We start from the raw sequence: 23,604 nt of genomic DNA on the forward strand, positions 1-23,604 counted from the left end.
CTTAGGAAATGTCCTCGCGCTTATATATTTCGTCTTGTATATTAAATTGTGCAATTTGCAAAAAAAGAATTGTGCAAATTTTATTCTCGTTTTTGAAGAATTTGTTTTCAGCAGATTTTATATAGAAAAAAAAAGCACAAATGTGCAATTTTTATTTTTATTTCTTAATTATCTAAACAGATCATATTTTTATCAATATTAATACAATGTTTAATTTTCGAAATAACGGAGTGCTATTTCGGAAATTTTTACTAGTATATGGCGACGTTTCTTTTTTATATAAATGGATTTTAACAGCGCATTTCCAAAACACGCGCGGAGGCGCACTTTGTACTTCCTCTAGACTCTAGAACATTCGTATATCCGGTTCGATTCCGCGCGGGACCGTGGCGGGCGCGGAATCGAGGGGAATGACAGCTGGGCGGACGGACAGACAGAGCGAGAAAGTTGACGTGTGTACTGTGTAGTGTGGAGGTGCGTTATCTCGTAGAAGGCTGGGTCACGCAGGGTGGACTCATCGCGACCGGGGTCGCAAAAGGGAGAGAGAAAGAGAGAGAGAGAGAGAGAGAGAGAGAGAGTGAGTGAGAGAAAGAAAAAGCGGTGAATAGACATCGTGAGTTTTTTAACATTCGCAGAGAATGGCGAGCCGCGACGAGCTGGTCTCGCAATTCGCGGACGTAACTGGTGTTGATGCCGAGAGAGCGCTATTTTACCTTGAGTCATCCGCTTGGCAGCTCGAGGTGAGACAGCACATTTTACGAAAACGCCCCGGAGAGACGGACCGAGACCGAGGCTCTCCCTCGTTCGTACGCGCAACGCGAGCGCCGCAAAAAAAATAAACACACCCCACGTCGAACGTCTCGTCGACTGGCGATGATCTCGGCACCAGTTCTCATAACCTGTATTGTCGCGCCCGTTTCCTCGCGTCACGTTTCTCTTTCCCCGGTCGCGTTTACGCTCGTCGCATCCGTCCAGGCGGCGCATTCGCTCTCTTTTGCGTTCTAGTTCCTAAGACTCGTGACGACTTTTACCGGCGAGATTTAACGATTTACGAGTTTGTCGAAACTCCTCGGCAACCCCGTCGTACGCTGTAAGATTTCCTCGTGTAATAAGATTGTCGAAACTGTGATTTCGTCAATTCTGTTACACGCGTTGACACGAATGTATTTACTTTTGTAGATCGCTCTCACGAGCTTCTATGAGAACGATGAGCCGGCTGAACTAACGACGACCGAGAATCTTGACAGCAACGTACAACAGCAGGCGGAAGGCTCGGAGGACAGTGTTACGGGAGCGATGTCAAACAAACAGACCAAATCCGACTCGGCAGAGTCGAAAGGTGCCAAACCGAAACCAAGATTCGGGACGTTGAATGATCTACAGAATAGTGACAGCAGCTCCGAGGAGGAGGAGGGACAGGCGTTTTACGCAGGCGGTTCGGAGTTCAGTGGGCAGCAGGTTCTAGGACCAGGAAAAAAGAAAAAGGACATCATCAGCGACATGTTCAAGTCGTGTCAGGAGCAATCTATCGCCACAGACTCCCCCAAAATGGGAGGCCAACAAAGGCCAAACACGTTCAGAGGCACAGGATATAAATTAGGTCAAACCACCTCGGATAGCGAAGGTACTTTCAAGCGGTTTTTTTATTGTTTTTACCAGAAATTAATGCAAAATTGACAAATCCTGTTTATTTACATTATCTTCATGTGATAATAGTAGTGATGGGAGCAAGCGCAGATCAATCTTCGAGCGGTCTTATAATATTGAAATTATGGAAGGATGGATTTACAATAAATGATAGCGAGATACGATCGTACGACGAGGCTGAGAACAGAGACTTTTTGGATGCGATTAAGCGAGGCGAGATCCCAGCAGAGATTCGTCAGCAGGTACAGGGTGCAGAAGTGCGACTCGACATGGAGGATCATCGTCACGAGACTTATGTTCCATCAAAAACCAAAGTAAAAGTTTTCGCTGGGAAGGGACACATGCTTGGAAGGTACGTTACGAATTCATCCTTTTCTTTTATTACAAATTTGATCCTAGAATTAATCTCAATTCGAGAGATTTCTATATTTCCTAACTTTCATTTCTGTTAACATAACAAATATTTGCAGTCCCTCGCCTGCTACTGTAGGCATGACGATCCCAACGGATCCTGCTGACCAAGCTGCCAATGAAGCGCAAGCGAAAAAGGAATTGGATCTAGATACTTCAAAGCCAACTACGACGTTACAAATCCGTCTTGCAGACGGTAGTGTTGTAAAGGCTCAATTCAACCTATCACATACAGTCGCTGACCTTAGACGATATATAATAACGTATCCTTTGAACTCAGTGTTTTTAAATGTGCTTATAATTTTTTCAAGTTGACCTATTTAGGCTAACCATTTGCAGTAATATAGATTAATTTTAATTTCAATTTAACATCAAACATTTTTTTAATTCTAAAAATTAGGCCCAATTCTACAAATTACTCTCTCTCTCTCTCTCTCTCTCTCTCTCTTTAATCAGAGCTTAACAATATTCAATAAAAAAATTGGTTATATATATATATATATATATATATATATATATATATATAACCAATTTTTTATTGATATATATATATATATATATATATATATATATATAAAATATATATATATATATATATATATATATAAAATATATTCTTATAAAGTATATATTCCTCTATTCTATACGATTTTATACGAAACAAATTCTATTGAATATAGTTGAAGTAATTTGTGGAGAAAGAAAATCTGACCTTAGAAAAAGATGATAAATTAAACCAAGATTAATCTACATTAATGCAAATAAGTCTTAAAAAAAGATGGAAAGAGAACAATTTTTCTTAACATACAATCTCAGTATGAGACCTCAGTATGCTCTAAGAGATTTCAGTTTATTAACGGTGTACCCAACGAAGGAACTTGTGGAAGAAAAGACGATCGAGGAGGCTGGTTTACAAAATTCGGCTATAATGCAACGACTGAAGTAAAACTTTTTTCTAAATCCTTAGATTAAATGAGATGTAACGATATTAGACACCAAATATATGTTAAATCGCTTGAAAATAAAATTTCTATGTATTTTTATTAGGAATACAATACCTTTTTCTTACTATATTCTTTTTTTTATAAATTGCCTATTTCCTATATAATCGCGTATGTTAATTTTAAGTTCAACAATGATTAAAATTATTACACAAATTTAATGAATAGATGCAATGTTTTTAATTTTCGTTAAGCATTAGTTTAAGTTCTTTAATATTGGTAATAGAACTGCCGTATGTGCACATAACACCTAGCTGTTATCACGGCATAATATGAAAATTTGAAACAATTGAAAGTAATAGTATTTTATTATATAGCTTAGATTTAAAAACTTTGAAATGTATACAAAAATGTATACGAAAAATAGCTGATCATGTCACGACTAGTAGTTGTACAGCTATGACGTGATGATTAAGGCACCTAATATGAAAGACGGCATATTATTGATTAATAAAATATCTCTATACGAATGAATAACGCAAATAGAGCATTATCCTATAGCTTGTGCAAATATCAATTTAACATTAGTCATGCAAGACTAATATTATCCATATCACTTTATATCTATATCAAGAACATTATAAGATCCAAGATATTTTTTAAGAATCGACGAGTTTTGTATATCTTGGACAAATCTCAAAATTGTGAGATCCTCCACTTCTCGACTCTCCCTATAATTATCACAATACTTATATTGATTTACAGCGATCAAATGTTTCCCTACCTCCTTGACGTATGAATGAAAATACTTATGTTGATTTACAGCGATCAAATCTTTCCCTACCTCCTTGACGGATAAATGAGAATTCTGCAGTGTTACTTGTGGCTCGTGTATATAAATAACACGATCTTCTGGACTGTTTACGTCGGTTTTCGTCTTCTTCAGTATCATTAGCGTAGAATTGGCATACTGTTTATTGTCGGTTTGTTGCGTGCAAAAAGTCATAATTTTCAACTCATAGCGATCAGCAGTCAATTTGAACTGCTTGAAATCCGCCAGTAGATCTATCATTGCATGATGGTACTTCAAATTTATGTATTCGTTCCATGAGAGCGCAATAGCGTAAGCAACACTGTTATACGTGCGATATAAACAATCCATCTCGATGATCTCTTTTATAACATTTTGATCAATTTCCGTAAAAGGAAAATTCCATGGCACAACAGTATACGTGAACTTCCAGAAAGAAGTTGGGTCACTCGCCATTTCCTTCAGTCTGCTGTTAAACTCATTTGAAATTCCAGAATCGTATATAATGAAATTATCCATTCCAATCAGCGCGTGGAAGCTGATGAACCCTATCATGTCTATTGATTTTGCTGGTTTCATCGATGACTGGGTCACACACACACCTATTCTGCTACTTGAACCACCCTGTCGTTGTATTTTTATGGGAAAAATAGGTGCGTAATTGAGGTACTTATTGGATCTTGTGACGAAAGTTATCCCAGTGGGCATCTCATCGCTGGTATACGTACAAACAAAGTGATATCCCCCATACCTTGAATTCTCTCCTAGACTTGAGGCAACTGCGTTGCCAATTGGAATAAATCCGAAGCTCCCCAATATAGGTTTATTCTCACTTTCGAAGAAGACGAGGCATTGCATATTCGAGACGCCGTTTATGGTCCCAAGTCCAATTGCTCGTATCTCCTTGTCATTGATGCTATATGCAGAATATATATACAGATCATCTTCCAGACGCTGCCAGGAAGGAATCGGCTCGTCAAATTTTGCATTGAACGTGGTAAAAACTGCACTAATGTTTGTACAATTTGCATCCGCTATTCTCGGCCCAGGCTTTCCGAAGTAATTGAAAACCTCCAAGACGTATCTCAGCTTATTATATTCATGTCTGTAGATGAGCAGAGATATAAGACTTATTACTGCTATAACAGCTAAAGCAGCTTGATAATACTTCCTCATGTTATCGACAGTTTTATCTTAATCTCATACAACGTTGTTCCTAAATGTTAAGGTAAACTTTTCATGCAACATATTGCTCTTCATCCTCATTGCGAAATCACTCTCTGAGTCCACGCTGAAAGAAAATAGACGGGATGTTACTTAACTCCATAATACCTGTAATTGTTACAGCATGCACGCAATTAGGAGTATCCCTTTACTTTCTGTTTTATCTATTTTAGCTGCAAGTGCATAGTACATTTCTCAAATCATAACCAATCTCACCCGTTTCATTCAACGCCAAAATCAACGTACGGATCAAAATTATTACGATACATCAGATAAATTTTTATAATTTATTTTTTAACGATTTACAAAACACAACATTTAAAAAATATGAATGTACGTATGTAAGTATACATACAAACATGCAGGAACAGCAGGAGTGTAGCGTTTGGTAATGTTTGGTAACGTTCAGTCGTTCGCATATCGTTCGCTAGTAACTCTATGTATTGGTAGTGGGAGGCTGGGGGGGTAGGGTATGCCGGGTATGGACCATTGGTGACCTTTGGTGACGAAAGTATGTCACGCAGCTATCATAAAAAATATCACTTTTTTTTACATTTGTCAGCATTATCTTTCAAATTTTTGTTGAAACTATAGAGTATAGATAAAGGGTATATATTCTGATACTGAAAGTACTAAAAATCTACAGTATACGTAATGTAAATAAATTTTCAGTACTAACAATGAATTTTGGAATGCGCACAAATGTACACATACATACACACACACACACACACATATATATATGTACATTATACAGGGTGTCCCTGACCATGTGAGTCGCATGCCCAAAGAGGTAGATGTTGTAAACGGCCCCTTTTTTGGAGGATTGCTTTTTCCGGCGTATGCGCAAATACAATACTAGGAGAAATGAGCGCGATAATTAAATAATAAATCTAAATCGAAAAATGCAATTAACAACATAAAATACATAAAATATATTAAAATTTTTCAAAATGTTGGCAGAGTACAGGCGACTGATGAACTTAATCTTAACTGCTATATATGGTCACTTTGTGCTTAAACTAGCTTAAAGCTACATTCAACGCGTATGCGCGAAAAACCGGCATCAACATACCCAGCGCGCGCTTCAGACCGTTGATGGAAAGCGATCATAATCGTCATACTCGTGATCACAGTCGACTGTATAAGAGGTAACTATATCTGCTCGTAATTTCTCTAAGACTAATTTTTATTCGTCATTTCGTTATTCAAAAGGACTTCCCCGTTGAGGAAATTAACCATGTCTGTGATACCGTTGCTGTGTCCCGGCATGTGGCAGGATTTTGAATACCCGGACCGGTTCTTGAATCAGAACATCGGCCTGGGTACTCGTTCGGCTGAACTGGCGGAGCCGACCATCTTCGATCCACAATTCAACCGACATCTATATCCATTATCGCCGTATTATCGGCCATGGGGCAACTTATTGCGTAGCAACGAGGAAAGCGGCATATCCACCGTTAGAGCAGAGAAAGACAAGTTCCAGGTGATCCTGGATGTGCAGCAATTCAAACCAGAAGAGATCAGTGTCAAGGTCGTCGACAAGTTTGTGGTGGTCGAGGCCAAGCACGAGGAGAAGCAGGACGAGCACGGCTGGATCTCACGGCAGTTCGTACGCAAGTACATGGTACCCGAGCAATGCGATATCGACCAAGTGACATCGAATCTGTCGTCCGACGGCGTGTTGAGCATCACCGCGCCGCGGAAGGATCAGCCGAAGTTGCAGAACGAGCGGCTGATCAAGATCGAGCACACAGGCAAGCCGGCAATCCAGGAAAAGGTGCAGGGGAAGGAGAAGAAGGAGAAAAAGAAGAAATAGAAGAAAAGAAATAAATATTTAAATATATTACCTCTACTATTGTATTCTTATGAAATGAAACTCACTTTGATGAGTGTTGTATTTTTCTTTATGAAAGTTCTAATACAAATTTGTGTTTATACTTTTTCAACTTTTGTTTTTATGAGGTAGTAAGATATTAAATAAATTTTTCGATAGAGCATAATCAATTAACAGTTTTTTGTGTTCTTTTTTCCAATCCTTTGTAAATTCTTATGAATTCTTACTAATATAATGGAGTTAATATGCATTAAACCTTATGTCTGTGATGCTAGATCTTAGTTTGAGTCAAATACTATAGATATAAAAATTGTTAGAAAATTATTGCAAAAAATACTAGTAATTCAACCTGAGATCTAATATCGTAGACACAGGCTCTACAAATTACTTTAACCAGAGTTTAATTAAAAACATCCAAAAGATGAATGTTTTATATAAAACATTCTATTAAATACAGTTAATATTACTCTGATTAAATCAAATTAGGTCTTAGGTTCTACATACAAATGAATGGAATAGGGAATAAGAAATAATTCATTATTTCGATTTAAAAAAATCTGATAGTCTCTAACATATTGAACTTAATCTCTTCTATTCATTAATTGTATCTGGATTTTTAAGAAAATTATTGGATTGTAAATTAACTGTATAAACAAGAGTTTCTCATTTAATATGGCGCGTGATTAGTTCCGTTCTCGTTTTGCGTTACACTATTCCATTAGGTTTTGCATCGTAAGTTTCTCACTGATTGACTAATAAATTTTTAAAAATTCCGAGAACTCCACGCGAAAAAACATCACTTATAAAAAATAATTTTATGTAACATTTTTTTCTTAAAAAAGTAGTTAGAATAAAGAAAAACAAATTAGTTATAAATACTTTTTTATAATTATTATATATTACAAAAGTCCTTATCTCCTCTCTTATACTATGCATAATCTATACAATTGCATATTGTTCATATAATAGCTCTCGCACTTTATAATATTCTTCAGAAAGGCAGCCTTCTAATATTACCTTCCCAGCTTCATGCTAAAAGAAACACAACAATTATTTGTATGACAATATTTTATATCAGAATTATATGTACTTCTTATACTTCATATATAACATGATTAAATATGACCTTAAGTATTTTATTTTTAAAATACAAGATGTCAAAATAAAAAGTAAAATCAAATTTAGATAAAAATTGAAATCAAAACTCTAAAAGCTTCACTTTTTTCAATTTTTTACTTTTTAATTGGAAAACAGCTAATTGTACATAAAAACACAAGAAGCAGTTGGCAGTTTTGTAGAGTTTTAGTTCGAGATTTCAAAGAAATTATTAAACTTAAAAAAAAATAATACAATTTTTTTCATTAAAAAAACTTAATTTATCCATATGTTCCTCATTGAATCTAAAAATATTTTATCCATAGTGGAAAATTATTCTTAATACTACATGCATGCACTAAATTTAAAATAAAATATCTCTAAATATTTCCTAAATTTTTAAAATTTTTTTACATTTTTTTCTCAACTTTAATACTTTGTATTTTAAAAAATTAAGCACTTTTATGAATATGTGTTTACAAAACTTTTCTTCACGAAATAAGCCAAAGAAAAATATCTTTTTAAAATTTTTATACATATAGCATCCTATATTTTTGTATTTTTTGTTCAGCACCATACATTTTAAACATAAAAAAACAACAGAAATTTTAAAAAATGTCCATTTTTAACAATGTAAATTAACTTTATAAATGACCTCTTTGTACATACTTTGTAAATGGTTTAAGTTACTCTCTTTATACTTTCTAACTTATCTTTTTATAATTCTTAAAACTTAGAAGAATATAAAGAATAAACTGAACCAAAATCAAAGTTAATCATTAGTGAAAATAATCATAAAAGTGCAAAATATACAGATAAATAAAATATTTTTACTGATGTACAAATAATACAAACCCTTCTAACAGCGATGGTGTTATTGCAACACCACAGTACTCCTCCACTAAATTCTGATGGAATGTTACTTTTGTTCAAAATCTGTTTAAAATCCGATAGTTTTAATTCATTTATGAATGTTGTCTGATGACCGGGAACCTGTAGAAATAAAATATGATATTAATTGAATTGCACGTTTTTTCATATATAAATTTACTTATAATCTATATCTCACCTCGTTTAATGGTAAAGGTTCCAAAGTCAGTATTTTGTCACTTTCGTCAATAGCGTTCTCGGATTCGGTATCAGCAATAGCATCTCGACAAATTTGATCACGTGCCGTTATCATCGCGTCTATCCACGCTACCTCGGAATCGCCTTTACCCTTCGAGAAATTCAGTCCACTCACGAGAGCATCAGTTAAACGTACCTGCGATAAGAAAAATACATTTTACATAACAATATATCAATTTTTTAATCAAATACAAATGAAAAAAAAAAAAGAATTATAATTATATTTAATGTATTGGCAAAAAAGATAATTAAGATAATTAAGAATTACTTGATAAATATGTGTCTCTGTCGTAGCATCCAACGTCTCTCCTCTGCCTGGAACAAATACTCTTGCACCAGTACTTTGTGCTTGCTGCGCTAATATCTCTGTATCTTTAGGCGAACCTCTGACCAAAACAACTCTTCTCGGCCTCAGTTGCGCTAAAATTTTCTGTAGAGATTCGCCATCGGATCTACCCTCAAAGTCTATATATGTTATCGCTGCGTTAACAGTCATTGTGCGCGAAACTTGTACACATTTCGTTGGAATATCCATAGCTACTTCCGGATGATAATTGGTCTCTTCTTGCTTCATTTCTATGTTCTCCTTATTATCTTCTACTTCGGGCACAGTCTCTGCTATCTTATAATCTTCTGGTCTGCAATAACAAATAAATAATAAACAAAAATTATTCACAATACAGTAATACACATACCACACAACACACATATAAAATTAAAAATATGTTTATTTATAAATAAGCCATTATATATGTTTATTTAAACGAGCTATTATCAATCATTATTATAAATATAGATAAATACAAATAATTTTTAAATATATTTCTAACGTTTTTCAAATATTTTGTACAAAGATGTAAATCTTTGGAAAGATTAAATGTAATTCGCTAATATTAGAGCTAGAATCTTATTAAACTTTTGTATATATATAGTAATAAATAGAATACCCTTACTTTATGATTTCTCCGTATTCATCAATTTTAATCTTTTCCTCCACAAATGGAAACATGGGATGCTGCTTCTTGCTTTGTTTAAAAAAGCCAGGTTTACTTTCTTGTTTCACCAATAAATCATGCTTTCCTCTGCCACCACCAACTTCTATCTCGTCTTCCGACTCGGAACTCACATCTGCAGTTTCCCTAATAAAATGCATCATAAACATAATTAGTAAAGCGTAAATTATATCAGAGCGATAGTTGGATATACATTACATCTGTTCCTGTTTCAACTGCTCTTGCTTCAGCTTCTCTCTTTTCTGATACTCCTCCAACTCAATACCTTCCAGTTTCACTCGTCTCTTTACATCTAAAGTAATATTTCGATTACCACCCTTTTCTACCAAGTCTCTGCCGAGTGTACCAGGAGATGTTCTACTCGTTAATATAATACTGTTTTGTGGATTAGTGCACCATTGAAGAAATAATTCTCGGGAAAATCCACATTCCATGTCGGGAGTGCTTGCAAGAACTACCTGAATAAAACAATTTAAAATTAATCAAATATCAATTTAAAATAATCAAATCAAGTGATCTAAAAACGCCAGATTTTATTACTCGTTTTATTTACCTTTGGACTCGGAACTTGATTCAATTCAGCCATACTGTGACAAAGTTGCAAGTGTTTAAACTGAAACGGATTGTTGCGCGCACCTTCAAAGCTTCTCATTAATTTATCACTCATCCACTCAATTTGCGATTTTGCAAATTCCACGACATTGTAGCTAACGTTGTTGAGAAGAGCTAGCGAATAGGCGAGTAATCCGGATTCCTTGTTACGCCACAGCTGATCCAACATGTGTGCCAATTCTAATACACGACCAGCTGTGTCTACGCTGACCAATACATTTCCACCTCCTCGCAATGTTTGTAGAATATTGGCTAAAATGCAAATAAAAAATATATATTAAAAGTGTGTTTTCTCTTTATTCATTTTAATTTGTGACTTTAAAGAACTTGAAATTTACTCATCAACTTCTCATCCCTCGTTCTTCGTCTGGCTTGTTGATACGTAGCATTGAACGCATCTGTTATCAATAACGATGGCCTTTGCAGTCTTTCCAATTCACAACCATTCAAGTGACGTTCCTTCTTATGATTAAAGTCCACAGCATATATTATATCCTCTTCTCCGACTTTTACAATCTTCCAAATTGTCCCCCCAATCATGTGTCCTGCTGGTAAGGGTGTCAATGTGACACCGTACCCTTTACCTTTCATTGATATGCTTTGATTGTATTTCAGCTGAACAATTTTATCAAATGCAGCATCAACATCATCCAAAGTAAAAAGATCAAAATCTTCCATATTGTGACGGGACTGAAATTGATATAAATAATTTAAATACTTTAGTATCAGTTTAAGAGATTGATACTTGAAACATTTCTGTATACTATAGAAATATACCTGGTATATATCATACATAAACATTTGACCCATTTTGTAGACAGGTATAGTAGCATATATAGGACAATTTAAGCCACATTTACCTACTAAATATGGTAATGCACCTAAGTGCAAAGGATCTGGATACGAAAGTAATACCGCATCTATTTGATGTACGTGTCTAGAAATGATAAGAAATAAAATATGTATACGAGAATCAACAAAGTAGATTTTACAATAAGTCACTCGTCAATATAATACCTCTTTAATTCTTTTATAAAGTCTTGATCGAAATTTTCATCCCATCCGCAGTCTAACAATATCCTCAGTTCATCCACTTGTAATATGTAGCAAGGTGGAGATTCGTTCATCGCTCCGGAGATAGCGTGAAGCTTTATAATAGATGTCATTTTGTATACTTTCTTTATCTGTATAAAATATAAATGTCCAATAGGTTGCACTATAGATGCGTTACGTTTTGATCATCAATCCTTAAAGCTTAGAATCGTTCTTTCATTACTTCATAAATTTTATAAAATCGATTCCTATATCATCCTAACCTCAAAAAAACCAATGGCTTGTACAAAATACAAATTTACATTAAATAGACTTATTATTTTATATTGAAATCAGATCATTTATCAAAGTGATAATCTATAATACGTTGGAAAACAAGAAAAAGTTTGTATCTGAATTACAGATCCAAAACTGAGATGCAAATATCTTGCTGGATCTATCAAAGAATATACTGGGATTTTCTGACGCATGTACAGTGAAATGCAGTTAGTGCAGTAACCAGCAATGACGCAGTGTACAATCAGTGACTTGCTAAAGGCAGGGTGAGGGTGAGCCGGTGAGACACAGGGATGCCAGAGAAACCCTAAGAGAGCTTTTTTAGAGGAACAAAAAAAATTTGCATGTTTTCTTTACTATTCATGGATTTTATTTTTCTTTGTATTATTTATTTTGTTAAAGTTATTTAAATTAATAACTTTTTTTAGATCTATTATTATGTTCAATCATATATTGAAATTATGTAATTCTTAAAATAATTAATACATATTTATTAAATATTATTAAATATTATATATATATTATTATAATTTAATTTATTTATATTTTTACCAATGTTTATATAATCTTGCATTTCATAACGAGAGAGAAATTAATTATATATCAAAATAATCAGTAATTATTGTACCAAATGTAAAGATCTATTGCACATTTCAGAATAATAAATATTATGCATATTTTATATGTAATAATAAATATATATTTAATCATTAATCCAGATTTTACATAACCAATTTGTGGCTCAAAAGCTAAAAAGCCGTTAGAATTGCAGAAACAATTAATACGTAAATCTTTAATTAATATTTAATCTTAATGTCATTTTAGCGCTTTTCAAAGAATAGGAACATAGTTGAATTATATCATAAAAAATATAAGAATATAATTATAAAATAAAATAAATTAATTATACAATTATACATTTATGCTTTTTTGGGGAGAAACTTTTTTATGTTATTAAATATATCTTTATTAAACAAATGTTATAACAAAACATTAAATTTGTTAAGATTTGCTAATAATATCAAATGTCATTTCACTGTTAAATTTTCTTAACACCAATCATCGCTATTTATATCTTGTACAATGTCTGTGTCTTCTCTCGGCAAATCTTCGACGTCAATATCGGTAGTTTTCTTTGTTTCCTTATTTTTTTTGCGCTTTTTCGCCTTATTTAATGGTTTCGTTTTTGTTTTGACTTCCGTTCCCTTCAGCCGAAACTCAAGCTCGCTTTCTTCTTCACTGTCCTCTGCATTTCGCTCATCTAGTTTCTGCCTCTTCATTGTTCTCATTGGTACATTAAGTTCTTCCTCGTTTTTCGTAAGAAGTTTAAGCATCTGAGACTTGTGAATAGTAATCCAGGAAGCATAGAATTTGGCTATTTCTGTAACATTCGTCTTCATTCTATTTTCCCAATTTGTAATTTCCGCTGTATTCTTCAAATCTATCGTTATTTTCGCACGCTCAGTTTCGATGTACTTTCTATTTTCTTCAATCATATTTAGAAGTTGTTTCATCTTCTTGCAGTAAGTTGCCACATGGCATTTCTTCAGAAATGCTTTTAACTGCAAGACAAAATCAATTTAATTCAATTTATCAGACATCTAATAAAAATTATATTTTGTCAAAACAATATATTTTCGCTTTAATATTTTTTAAAATACCTGTATTATACAAGGTATGTACACATCCGGAAAATATATCTTATGACTTTCATTTGCTGCATTTTCCAATATATATCGGTAAATAGTTTCAATAATGTTATTTTTAAAACCATTTTCTACCAATTGCGATTTTGACATCCTCAATATGCAATTAAATGGTATAGGTTTCATTGTAACTGCTTTATGTTTTTTATTAAAATCATAAGAGTCCAATACCTGAGACAAAAAATTTTATATAAAATATTAGCATATAAATTACATGTGTTATTTAAGAATAAGGAATTGATACCTCAAAAAGAAATGGTAAAATAGGTATAAACGTTCCTGTCTCCTTAGAAATGGTTATTAACATTTCCACACAATGAAATCGCAATGGATAATATTGTGCCGTTGGAATGACTTTTATTGTTCCAATAATAATCTGTTCGTAAGTAATTCAATATATTTTTTATTAAATTATAACTACTTATATTATTTGTTTATTTAAATTAATTAATACCTGGACTAACGGATATAATAGCGATCGTAACATCGATTTCTCCTTTGATTTAATTATCAAGTCTGTCCAGAAACGCAACGAATTTATATACTGCCAATTATATACAGCTTGAAAGTTTTCCTAAGAAAAGATTTTAACAAAGATTAAAATTTCAGAATAAGTATTATGAAAGTATTCAGAATAAGTATTCAATTGCAGTTTTAAAAAGTACCTTTTTTTTCAATGTTATGGCATTTCTTAAATTAATTGCTAATTGTCTAATATATAGAAATGCATGATTATATGAAACGTCATGATCGAGCAAATAAATCTCAACCAAGGAATGTTCCATAAAATTTATTCCTGGTAATGTGTTAGGTGAAACAAATTTTGTATTCTGAACATATTTCACATACATGGTCTAAAAGATAAAAATTTTTATAATACATTGATTACAAGCAATCCATGAATATTTACTTTATCGTAACATGTGTAAACCTTACCTTCAACAGCTTCTCTAATACAGATTCTTGTTTAGTTGCAATGTGTAATATATTCAAAAAAGCAGTAACCCGAACAGTTTCTTCTGCAGTTGACCAAAATTTTATTAAAATCCTTAATAATGGTTTTGTTAAAGATGAAAATGAGCGGGTGTAAGGCAACATTTGGCGTAGATGCTTTAAAAGCACCGTGAGAATATTGGATGATGCTACACTTTGTAATAACTAGAATAAAAAATGTGTTTATTGATGCTACATGTTTACTTAAGACAATTGGAAATTCAATATATATACTTACTTTGATTAAATCAGACAAATACAATTTTAAGATTGATCGTATTTTTCCAAATTTTTTGGATTTATGCACTTCCTGCGATTCTGGATCCAGTTTTAAAAAGCGTTTAAATGCATCAGGCAGATACATTATACATAATTGCATTACACCATTAAATGCTAAAATTTTATTTCAATTTTAATATAATTAATTAAAAAATAGTAAGAAGTTTAATAAGTTAAATATACCTGCACTTCCTTCTACTTTATATTCCGTATTTATATCAGGTAATTCTGCAACATTAGCTAATGCTGCATGGAAAGCTTCTACAGCACATTTAATAGTAATTATTGATCTGTAAATATTAAATATACGAATAATATAGAGTTATCATTTTGTCATTAATTCAACAAAAAATAAGTTAGTGGTAATTCACCTATCTGTTTGTATTTGTTGCTGCCATATTTTCAACAATTGCATAGTGATTTTCTTTTTAGAATCACCTTCAGTTTCTTCTGGTTGAAAATCACTATCGTCACTAGCAACCTACAAATAATACATTACTTAAAACAATACTTAAAAATTACATGTATATATATTTAAATATATAATTATAATTGTTGATATACAGCTAATATACCTCCAAATTTTCATTAGGAATATGTCTGTTGTCAGAAACATCATCGTCATCATCTGATACTCTGAAGTCCAGAAGATTTTTGTCATTTTCCTTCAAATATTTATAAAACTCAGGATCAGTGTCTTTTAATTTTATCAATGACTTTTTATGTTTTTCAGGATTCCAGTCATCTTCACTGTTATCACTATCCATCTGCTCATCAATGAGTTTTTCATCTATGTGGAAAAACAATACAATGAGATACAACAATTTAAAATATAAAAGACATTCAAATAGTTTTTTACATTATACCTATATTTTTATCTTCTTTGCTGTCATCATATGCATCGTTATCTGTTTCAAAATTTTGTTCAAAAAACTCTTCCGTAGTTAATTTGCTCAAATCATTTTTCTTTCTCTTCACAGTTGTCACTTTTTTCTTCTTGGATGAATTAAGAGGCTTCTGACTTCCTTTCTTGATCTTCATTTTGATAAATTCTACGTATTTGAATAATCTGGAAACAATTTTGTAGATTGTGAGTGTAAAATGCAAAAGACATGTTCATAACCCCATTTTCAAATAAAAATTAAAAATCTATTATTTCATCAATATGGTAAGACTTTATTTCTCGTACCCGTAATCTTTATTTCATCACGTTATTAATACATAAGTGCTAATGATATATTCATAAACAAATCTTTGCAATTTCCACGTGGCTCCAAATCCCAAATCTCTGGATAAGTATATATTCAGGGCACTGAAGAAAAAGAAAACGAAGATGCCGAGTGCAAAAAGTGCAAGTACCAAGAACATCTAAGGCCCGGTTCCACAACTCACGGTTAAATTATTCCATTGGAATTGACCAATCGTATTTGTCGTTAAGCAAAATTAACAAATACGATTGGTTAATTCCAATGGAATAATCGGCCAATTAATTTAACCGTGAGTTGTGGAACCGGGCCTAATAAATGCGAAAAATTAACCTACAAGAAACAAACCTACCACTACGGTACTACCAATCCCACCACAGATCTTGAATGTTTGTTAAGTTTTGGAACAATAGATCTGTAAAAGCTGAATCCAGACCAAAAAAAGAAAATAAAGAGTACTGACGCGCTTTACATTTGTTTACATCTGTGTATAAAACAATATAAAAGAATTCTATATGCACTTCTATGTAAAAACGATGTTAATGGACTTCAAGTGCTCCAAGAGTGATCCGGATATTCAAATTGGATAGACACAACATACATAAAAGAATAATAATTATTGTTTATTCTGATAAATAATTATATAAATTGTAAGTTCCATGGAAATAAACAAAAACGTTCGTGTGCGTTAACTTTACAAATTATATATAAAAGATAAAAATAGTAATAAATATATATAATGTAGCCTAAAGGTCGTAATTATAATATATTGCTAATTGCGTAATTAATTCTTTAGATAATTACATCTTGTCTATTTAACTTTTAATTCTAATAAGTGGAAAAGATGTGTTTTATTTAATTATTTTATTTATTCTCAATATATAATATATATTTTTGGTTTATAAGTGAATAAACATAATGTTATGTTACAACATAAAATTAAAAATTTAGAGATTTTTAAATGGCAGATATCATGGATAAATCGGATGCGGCTCAGACAACAAATGTTTCGGATACCACAACTTCAACAAAAAGCCAATCTACAGACGAAAGAAAGATACCATGTATCATCGTACTTGGAATGGCTGGTGCTGGAAAGACATCTTTCGTTTCCAGACTTGTTTCTAGATTGTATGATAAGGGCAGGCCATATGTCGTTAATTTAGATCCTGCTTGTAGAGAAGTTGCATTTCCTGCTAATATAGGTAAAAATAAACTCATTTTATATAACACTATGCAGTGTTAAATAAGAAATATACATATACTATGATAAATATTGTTATTATCATTATTATTGTTTTAAACAGAGCAATTTTTCCTTTCAGATATAAGAGACACCGTAAATTATAAAGAAGTAATGAAACAGTACAGTTTAGGTCCAAATGGTGGCATAGTTACGAGCTTAAATCTTTTTACAACAAAATTTCACCAGGTTATCGAGCTTTTAAACAAAGCTAGTAAAGATTATAATTATGCGATTTTTGACACACCAGGACAAATTGAGGTATTCACATGGTCAGCGAGTGGCTCAATCATAACAGAGGCATTAGCATCTCAATTTCCAACTATTATTGTATACGTAGTGGACACTGTGAGAAGCGTTAATCCCGTTACATTCATGTCCAACATGTTATATGCTTGTTCCATACTTTACAAAACTAAATTACCTTTTCTTATAGTCATGAATAAGGTATTTAGTCTTTACTTTTATCTACATGTAATTTACATATAATGGTTGAACAATTTCGATACATTATTGAATCATGATTACTGATTATTTTAGATCGATATTGTTGAACACAGTTATGCAATTGATTGGATGCACGATTTCGAAGCCTTTCAAGAAGCACTCGACCAGGAAGGCGGATATATCAATAATCTTACGCGTAGCATGGCACTTGCATTAGACGAGTTTTATAGTCATTTGAAAGTTTGTGGCGTTTCTGCCATTACAGGTGCTGGAATTAATGAATTTTTAGAGTTGGTTGAAGCTGCCGTGCAAGAATATGAAATGTAAGAGAACTATTATACATATTGAAAATTGCTATGTATATAAATTGTTTTAGTGATGTATTAGTGACGATTCATTACATAATTAAACAAAGTATTTGGCGACAAGTAAAAGATTTAAGAAATAATTCTGGATTAAATAAGACAAAAATAAAAAAAAAGTTGCAATTAAAGCTTTGCTTTTTTATCATAACTAGACACCACAGACGCGCGCTTCGCGCGCGCTACTTAACTTTTTATTTTTCAAAAATAAATTACAATAATAATTGTAGATAACCATTTATACAAATTTGAAAGCAGTCAAAATTCAATCGCAATGACTACTCTCGCAACACGAAGTAAGCGCAGCGAGAGAACCAATCAGTATCGCGGAATAGAGGCAACAATACATTTCGAGACTTTCGAGTAATAAGGAGGAGAGAGGAGAGGAGAGGATAGGAGGATAGGAGAAATGTTTAAATAATTATCTAAAAAGGAATTAAAAAACATGAATATTTATACATAATTTAAAAAAACCTGTACTGAAAATTTGATACTCTTGATTTTGTAACTCTAAAAAATTAAATACTCGTATAAAAAATACCTAAGATGCATGTGCGAATATTTAAACATTTATAATAAAAAAATGAATTTTTTATCACAATTCTTAATTTTCGACGAACGCTCGATATATATTTTAATGAAATATGGAATGAGTTCTTATTTACTCATGTTTAATTTTTCAATTATCAAAACTAAGGCAAACATAGACCATACAGTCGGAAACCTGATATCCATCAACTACGAATCGACACGGAACAATACGTCATCCTGTCACATATATAATTATGCATTATTCATGTTTTATTTTTGTAGAACCTACAAAAAAGACTGGGAAAAAGTAAAAATGGAGAGAGAAGCACAAAGAAAAAAGACAGAGAAGGAACAATTAGAAAAAGCTAGTAAAAAAGCAATGGGAGAAGCTGTATCTTTTGTGACAACCGTTAACAGTGGTCGTGAAACTTCGGAAATCTATTTGAAACACGCTTGCAATGAATCGAGCGAAGACGAAGACGGAACGGAAAATAATTTTGAGGAAAATAAAGATGAAGAGAAGAAGGAAGAAGAGTCATTTAGAAATTTCTTAGAAAGACATAAAATGGAACAAGCTAAACGAAAGAGTAATCAGGAAAGCGAACCCAATACAAGTAAACATAAATAAAAACTGATAAAATTATATAATTTTTTAAATCTTACAAAAAGAATGTTTTCTAAATTTCAATAAAATATTTTAATTAAAAAATTGTTTACTTAATTTTCTGTTGTAAAATAAATAGTTTGTTTTATTTAAATTTTAATTGTTAACACTCATAGTTACCACTATTTATACATTGAGATAACTTCTACTATAACAGTTTTAATGAACATTTTATTTTCTATCGATAATACGAGAAAAAAATAGTATGACTGTGCGTGCTTCAAAAAAGTCCAATTATTTAGTAACTTTAAAATAATCAATAATTTTGAAAATAGGAAAAAGAAAAATTTTTACAAAAAATTATTTCATTTTAGAAATGGTCACTTAAGTAAAAATAATTTGAAGAAAGAAATATATTCATAAATGTATTATTACATGTAATACTGCACATTTTTTACAAGTACAGAGGAGTTTGCTTACAACAAACTACTTTTTACAGCGAAATATAGGAATAGTTTTTTTTATCACGTTTCTCAAAAAACAGTGTTCTCTTCTTTTTTAATTTATGAATGCGCATAACTTTAAATCGAAAAATATCAAATAATTATTTTAGGGCACGCGTGACTCATTGTGTATTGTGTATGGAATGAATTAGATCTGTAAATTTTATTAATTTTTTTCTAATTTTATATTAGATTTCACAAAATATTGAAAAAATGAAACTTTAAGAGATAATTTTGATCCAATGAAAAATTGCTATCATATTTACATTAAATGTTATAATATTTAAAAACTATTAAAACCGTCATTTTTAGTTTGCTATAATAATAATTCAAATTTTTTAAGTTGGCACTTGAATTATTTTTTTTTCTAGTTTGAAATGTCAGTTGTAAGAAATAAAAATATTTTTCCTTTAATTATTTTTATTTCAAAGTTACAAATTTTTATGAAAACGCATTTCTCTGAAATTTTTAATCTTGTCGGCTATAATTATAATTATGTAATATTTACATATAATTTTTTAAAATTAATTATATTTTATATATTATCTAAAGATATTAAAGTATATAAGAATTGAAGATTATTTTATATTTGTAAAAATTAATTCTAACGCGAATGACCCAGTCATGTAGCCGATACTAAAAAATAACAAAGATAAAGATTTAAATTTAATATAATTTACAATTTAACAGACATAATATTATAGTAACTTTACATTGTAATATAAATATTGCCTAAAAGAAAACTGAAACTCTACTTAGTAGTTCTATGCCGATTTTAATTAATATTTTTAATCTTGAAGTGTAGATTGCGTTTACCCATCGTAGCAATATAAATTAATTAATGATATGTGTTTAAATGCTGCATTGGTCTTTGAGAGGAAGAAGCCTCAAATATTCTACGTTTCGTTCTATCGTAGATTTTCGATTTGGAACACTGTTGAATTCAATTTCGTACAAAACAGGAACTAAAACATAAATAATTGTTAATAAATATTTAAGATATTAAAGATATATTTAATATTTGACACATTATCAAAATAATTTTTGATAAAGTTTACCCTTAAAAAGATTGACACTAATATTTGTTGGAAAAAAAGTATTTATTTTTTATTTCATCAAATTTTAGAGATATATTCTTATTTTTGTTGTAATAAATTAAGTTAATATGTATTAAAGTTAATAAGAAAAAAAAATTTTTTTACAGTGTAATTTCTAAGTACAAAAAATTAAAGATTTCTGAATTTATTTTGTAGATAGAAAAAATCCTATATATGTCCTAAATTGCTTTATTTTTTAAATATAAGGTGTTGTCTAACATTGTAAATATATTTTATTAATTAAAAAATTAATTTAATATCACATATATGTGCATTATATTTGAATATAATATATATTTTAATATTATCTAGATTTTCAAAATTTTGATTTTTTTTCTCAATTTTGATATTTTGTATTTTGAAAAGAAATATTTTTTATACTTTAATTTTTTGTATTTTATAAAAAAATTAATTATTATTCTCTAAAGAGACTTATATTGAAGAAGTAAAATTGAACTTGTTAAACTAATTGAAGAAACAAATTTCTTAAACAATATATTCTAATAGATAATAAAATATTTTAATATTTTAATATTATTATACCTATATCTCCTTCAGAATTTCTTATACGTTTTGGAGTATTATCCTTTCTTATAATCAATTGTTTCTCTTCATCACGTTTTCGACGGTACTCTTGGCTAATTTCCTCCAAAGCTTTAGTCAGAGCCAACTATTGGAAATTATAATAATTATATATATTACAATTCTATGAGTATAAATATAAACTACATTTTATTGTTAAAAAATTGTTTAATATTTAAAAAATCAAGCAATTAGTATATAACTTAACTACAAAAAATTAATAAATGTTAATGATGAATTTTTTCAGCCTATTCCAACAATTTATAATGTAAATTAAGAAGTGAAAAATCGTACAAGTTTGTTTTTATATCATATAACGATATAACGATAAAAAAATCATATTCATCAATATACCTGACACTGTTTTAAGCGAGACATGCGATTCGTTTCCGATTGCGGATTCTCCTCGGGATTTTTCGCAGTCTCGTGCTGCATACAGCGAATCCTTCCGCCGGCCTTCCGGCACACCTTAGACAGCAGATCTATCCGGTCGATGCGGAAGTTGTCGTGCAGGAACTCGTGCACGTGCGGATTGCAGGAGTTGCAGGCCGGGTCACGACCGTGGCACGTAATCTTGCGAAAGCCGTAGAGATTTAGCTGCCTGATGAAGCTCGTTATGTTGTTCGTCTTGAAGATGGGCCGGCGCGCGTCCAGATACTCCGCCTGGAATTGCTTGTAGTCAACCAGTATGGTGTCGCCGCTCGCGCTCCATCGAATTGCCCCGGTCTTGCACTCGTTCACGATCTGCCAGAGCTTCTGCGGGAATCGCATCGACTGCAGCACGCAGTCCTCGTACATCGTCGCGGTCGTTTTGGAGCAATCCAGGTCGAACGGTTGATCGAACGGCGCGTTTCGAACGTCCCGTCCCGTCCGTGCGTTGTCTCGTTCTTCCTCCCCCTCGAAACAAACGACTGTCGACGTATCACGGCGATCAGGGCGGCCCCCGAAAAACGGGCGTATCACCATCGGTGAAGACTCGATCTGTCTGTCTATATCCAGATCCGCGATTTCTTCTCCGACTTTAATATCAAACTCTTTCCCGCACCTATTTTCCATGTTTTCCCGCCGTCTGGTCTATATATCCTGCACTCTCCGACTCACTGTAAAGATTAATTTATTCCACGTTCACCCCGCAGTTGGCTCTTGTTAACAGTAGACTGTTCCACTTATTGAACTATGAGAAAAAAAAGAAGATATAAATCACATAACTATCTTCACGTTACATCTGATGAATTGAATATATGTACATATACGGATATATCTCTATTTATGACAAGAGGTCACGTTCGGAGAGACTTCGGTTGAATTGAGCATAAGACAAACAATATAAACTGCCGTTGTAATATATATTTACATATCGTTTAAACTGTAATGATATTATTTCATATAAATAAAACAGTTTTCCTAATTTATTTATATTTATTTTGTTATATATTAAAAATGATTATCCCTGGTGAAAATGTAAAATCGGAGCGTAAGTCGAATGTAAAGGGAGAGTAATGCGTTTACATAGCGTTAACAAACCTTCTACGAAGCGTAAATTGAAACAATGAAATGTTAAAGAAGTGTTAACGTTTCTTTTACATTTTATTGTTTCAATTTACGCTTCGTAGAATGTTTGTTAACGCTTCTATTACTCTCCCTTTACATTCAACTTACGCTCCGATTTTACATTTTCACCAGGGATAGACTTCAATTAAAAAAATAAAATAAAACAGTCGTTATTGCTTAAGAATGTAATTTTTAATATAATATATTTGGAGTTATAAACTTAATATTTAGATTAAATACAGATTAATTTCAACAAGTGATTAAAAACTGCGACCGCAAATATCGCGGTAAGTCTAAAAATTCACAAGTTGAAATAATAAATTTATAGAGGAATATTTGTATACATATATTGAGGAAATATTTAATACATTGTACATAAGTTGGCTTATCACTGTTTTTATTACTTCTATTGTAAATTCTTTTTAATTTTGAATAAGGGAAATAAAACCATTA

General features: G+C 31.7%; 7 protein-coding genes across 16 annotated transcripts; 3 read left to right on the forward strand and 4 right to left on the reverse strand.

Moving 5' to 3' along the window:
* The first annotated feature begins 399 nt into the window (after positions 1-399).
* On the forward strand, positions 400-3,127 carry LOC105836982 (NSFL1 cofactor p47). 5 transcript variants are annotated; one of them, XM_028194563.2, is made up of 6 exons: positions 402-577; positions 636-740; positions 1,180-1,624; positions 1,717-1,999; positions 2,118-2,321; positions 2,875-3,127. In XM_028194563.2, the coding sequence occupies exons 2-6, from the start codon at positions 639-641 to the stop codon at positions 3,002-3,004; spliced, it is 1,164 nt and encodes a 387-aa protein (XP_028050364.1). In that variant the 5' UTR covers positions 402-577; positions 636-638; the 3' UTR covers positions 3,005-3,127. The 5 variants fall into 5 exon arrangements, with proteins under 5 accessions (XP_028050365.1, XP_028050364.1, XP_012536868.1 ...); XM_028194564.2 differs by having other exon boundaries at positions 400-740; positions 1,720-1,999; XM_012681414.3 differs by having other exon boundaries at positions 402-740.
* Positions 3,083-5,858, reverse strand: LOC105836951. Of its 4 annotated transcripts, XM_036282371.1 has the most exons (3): positions 5,714-5,858; positions 5,390-5,558; positions 3,083-5,101 (listed from the first exon to the last, which is right to left on the reverse strand). In XM_036282371.1, the coding sequence occupies exon 3, from the start codon at positions 4,984-4,986 to the stop codon at positions 3,613-3,615; it is 1,374 nt and encodes a 457-aa protein (XP_036138264.1). In that variant the 5' UTR covers positions 4,987-5,101; positions 5,390-5,558; positions 5,714-5,858; the 3' UTR covers positions 3,083-3,612. The 4 variants fall into 4 exon arrangements, with proteins under 4 accessions (XP_036138264.1, XP_012536808.1, XP_012536817.1 ...); XM_012681354.3 differs by lacking the exon at positions 5,714-5,858 and having other exon boundaries at positions 5,390-5,707; XM_012681363.3 differs by lacking the exon at positions 5,714-5,858 and having other exon boundaries at positions 5,251-5,707.
* Positions 5,859-6,003: 145 nt separating this feature from the next.
* Positions 6,004-7,041, forward strand: LOC105836998 (protein lethal(2)essential for life). The gene is made up of 2 exons (XM_012681445.3): positions 6,004-6,185; positions 6,250-7,041. The coding sequence occupies exons 1-2, from the start codon at positions 6,133-6,135 to the stop codon at positions 6,851-6,853; spliced, it is 657 nt and encodes a 218-aa protein (XP_012536899.1). The 5' UTR covers positions 6,004-6,132; the 3' UTR covers positions 6,854-7,041.
* A 695-nt stretch (positions 7,042-7,736) lies between these two features.
* LOC105836935 (probable cleavage and polyadenylation specificity factor subunit 2) lies at positions 7,737-11,885 on the reverse strand. Its single transcript, XM_012681331.3, has 10 exons — positions 11,737-11,885; positions 11,497-11,656; positions 11,058-11,409; positions 10,661-10,971; positions 10,306-10,565; positions 10,048-10,233; positions 9,363-9,732; positions 9,036-9,230; positions 8,822-8,959; positions 7,737-7,903 (listed from the first exon to the last, which is right to left on the reverse strand). The coding sequence occupies exons 1-10, from the start codon at positions 11,883-11,885 to the stop codon at positions 7,811-7,813; spliced, it is 2,214 nt and encodes a 737-aa protein (XP_012536785.2). The 3' UTR covers positions 7,737-7,810.
* On the forward strand, positions 11,885-19,753 carry LOC105836969 (GPN-loop GTPase 1). 3 transcript variants are annotated; one of them, XM_012681401.3, is made up of 5 exons: positions 11,885-12,328; positions 17,200-17,436; positions 17,557-17,921; positions 18,015-18,244; positions 19,097-19,523. In XM_012681401.3, exons 2-5 carry the CDS (start codon positions 17,205-17,207, stop codon positions 19,440-19,442), a joined length of 1,173 nt encoding a protein of 390 aa, XP_012536855.1. In that variant the 5' UTR covers positions 11,885-12,328; positions 17,200-17,204; the 3' UTR covers positions 19,443-19,523. The 3 variants fall into 3 exon arrangements, with proteins under 3 accessions (XP_012536855.1, XP_036138265.1, XP_012536846.1); XM_036282372.1 differs by lacking the exon at positions 11,885-12,328 and adding an exon at positions 16,547-16,881 and having other exon boundaries at positions 17,183-17,436; positions 19,097-19,753; XM_012681392.3 differs by lacking the exon at positions 11,885-12,328 and adding an exon at positions 16,548-16,881 and having other exon boundaries at positions 19,097-19,753.
* Positions 12,726-16,378, reverse strand: LOC105836943 (nucleolar complex protein 2 homolog). Its single transcript, XM_012681342.3, has 12 exons — positions 16,216-16,378; positions 15,893-16,095; positions 15,602-15,816; positions 15,398-15,507; positions 15,210-15,316; positions 14,986-15,140; positions 14,691-14,912; positions 14,420-14,608; positions 14,209-14,328; positions 13,999-14,130; positions 13,710-13,925; positions 12,726-13,610 (listed from the first exon to the last, which is right to left on the reverse strand). Exons 2-12 carry the CDS (start codon positions 16,065-16,067, stop codon positions 13,098-13,100), a joined length of 2,154 nt encoding a protein of 717 aa, XP_012536796.1. The 5' UTR covers positions 16,068-16,095; positions 16,216-16,378; the 3' UTR covers positions 12,726-13,097.
* Positions 19,754-20,484: 731 nt separating the features above from the next.
* On the reverse strand, positions 20,485-22,967 carry LOC105836928 (heat shock transcription factor, X-linked member 4). The gene is made up of 3 exons (XM_012681321.3): positions 21,955-22,967; positions 21,562-21,688; positions 20,485-20,886 (listed from the first exon to the last, which is right to left on the reverse strand). Exons 1-3 carry the CDS (start codon positions 22,654-22,656, stop codon positions 20,774-20,776), a joined length of 942 nt encoding a protein of 313 aa, XP_012536775.1. The 5' UTR covers positions 22,657-22,967; the 3' UTR covers positions 20,485-20,773.
* Positions 22,968-23,604: the final 637 nt, after the last annotated feature.

This window comes from Monomorium pharaonis, chromosome 2, assembly GCF_013373865.1.
Source record: "Monomorium pharaonis isolate MP-MQ-018 chromosome 2, ASM1337386v2, whole genome shotgun sequence".
NCBI classification, from domain to species: Eukaryota; Metazoa; Arthropoda; class Insecta; order Hymenoptera; family Formicidae; genus Monomorium; species Monomorium pharaonis.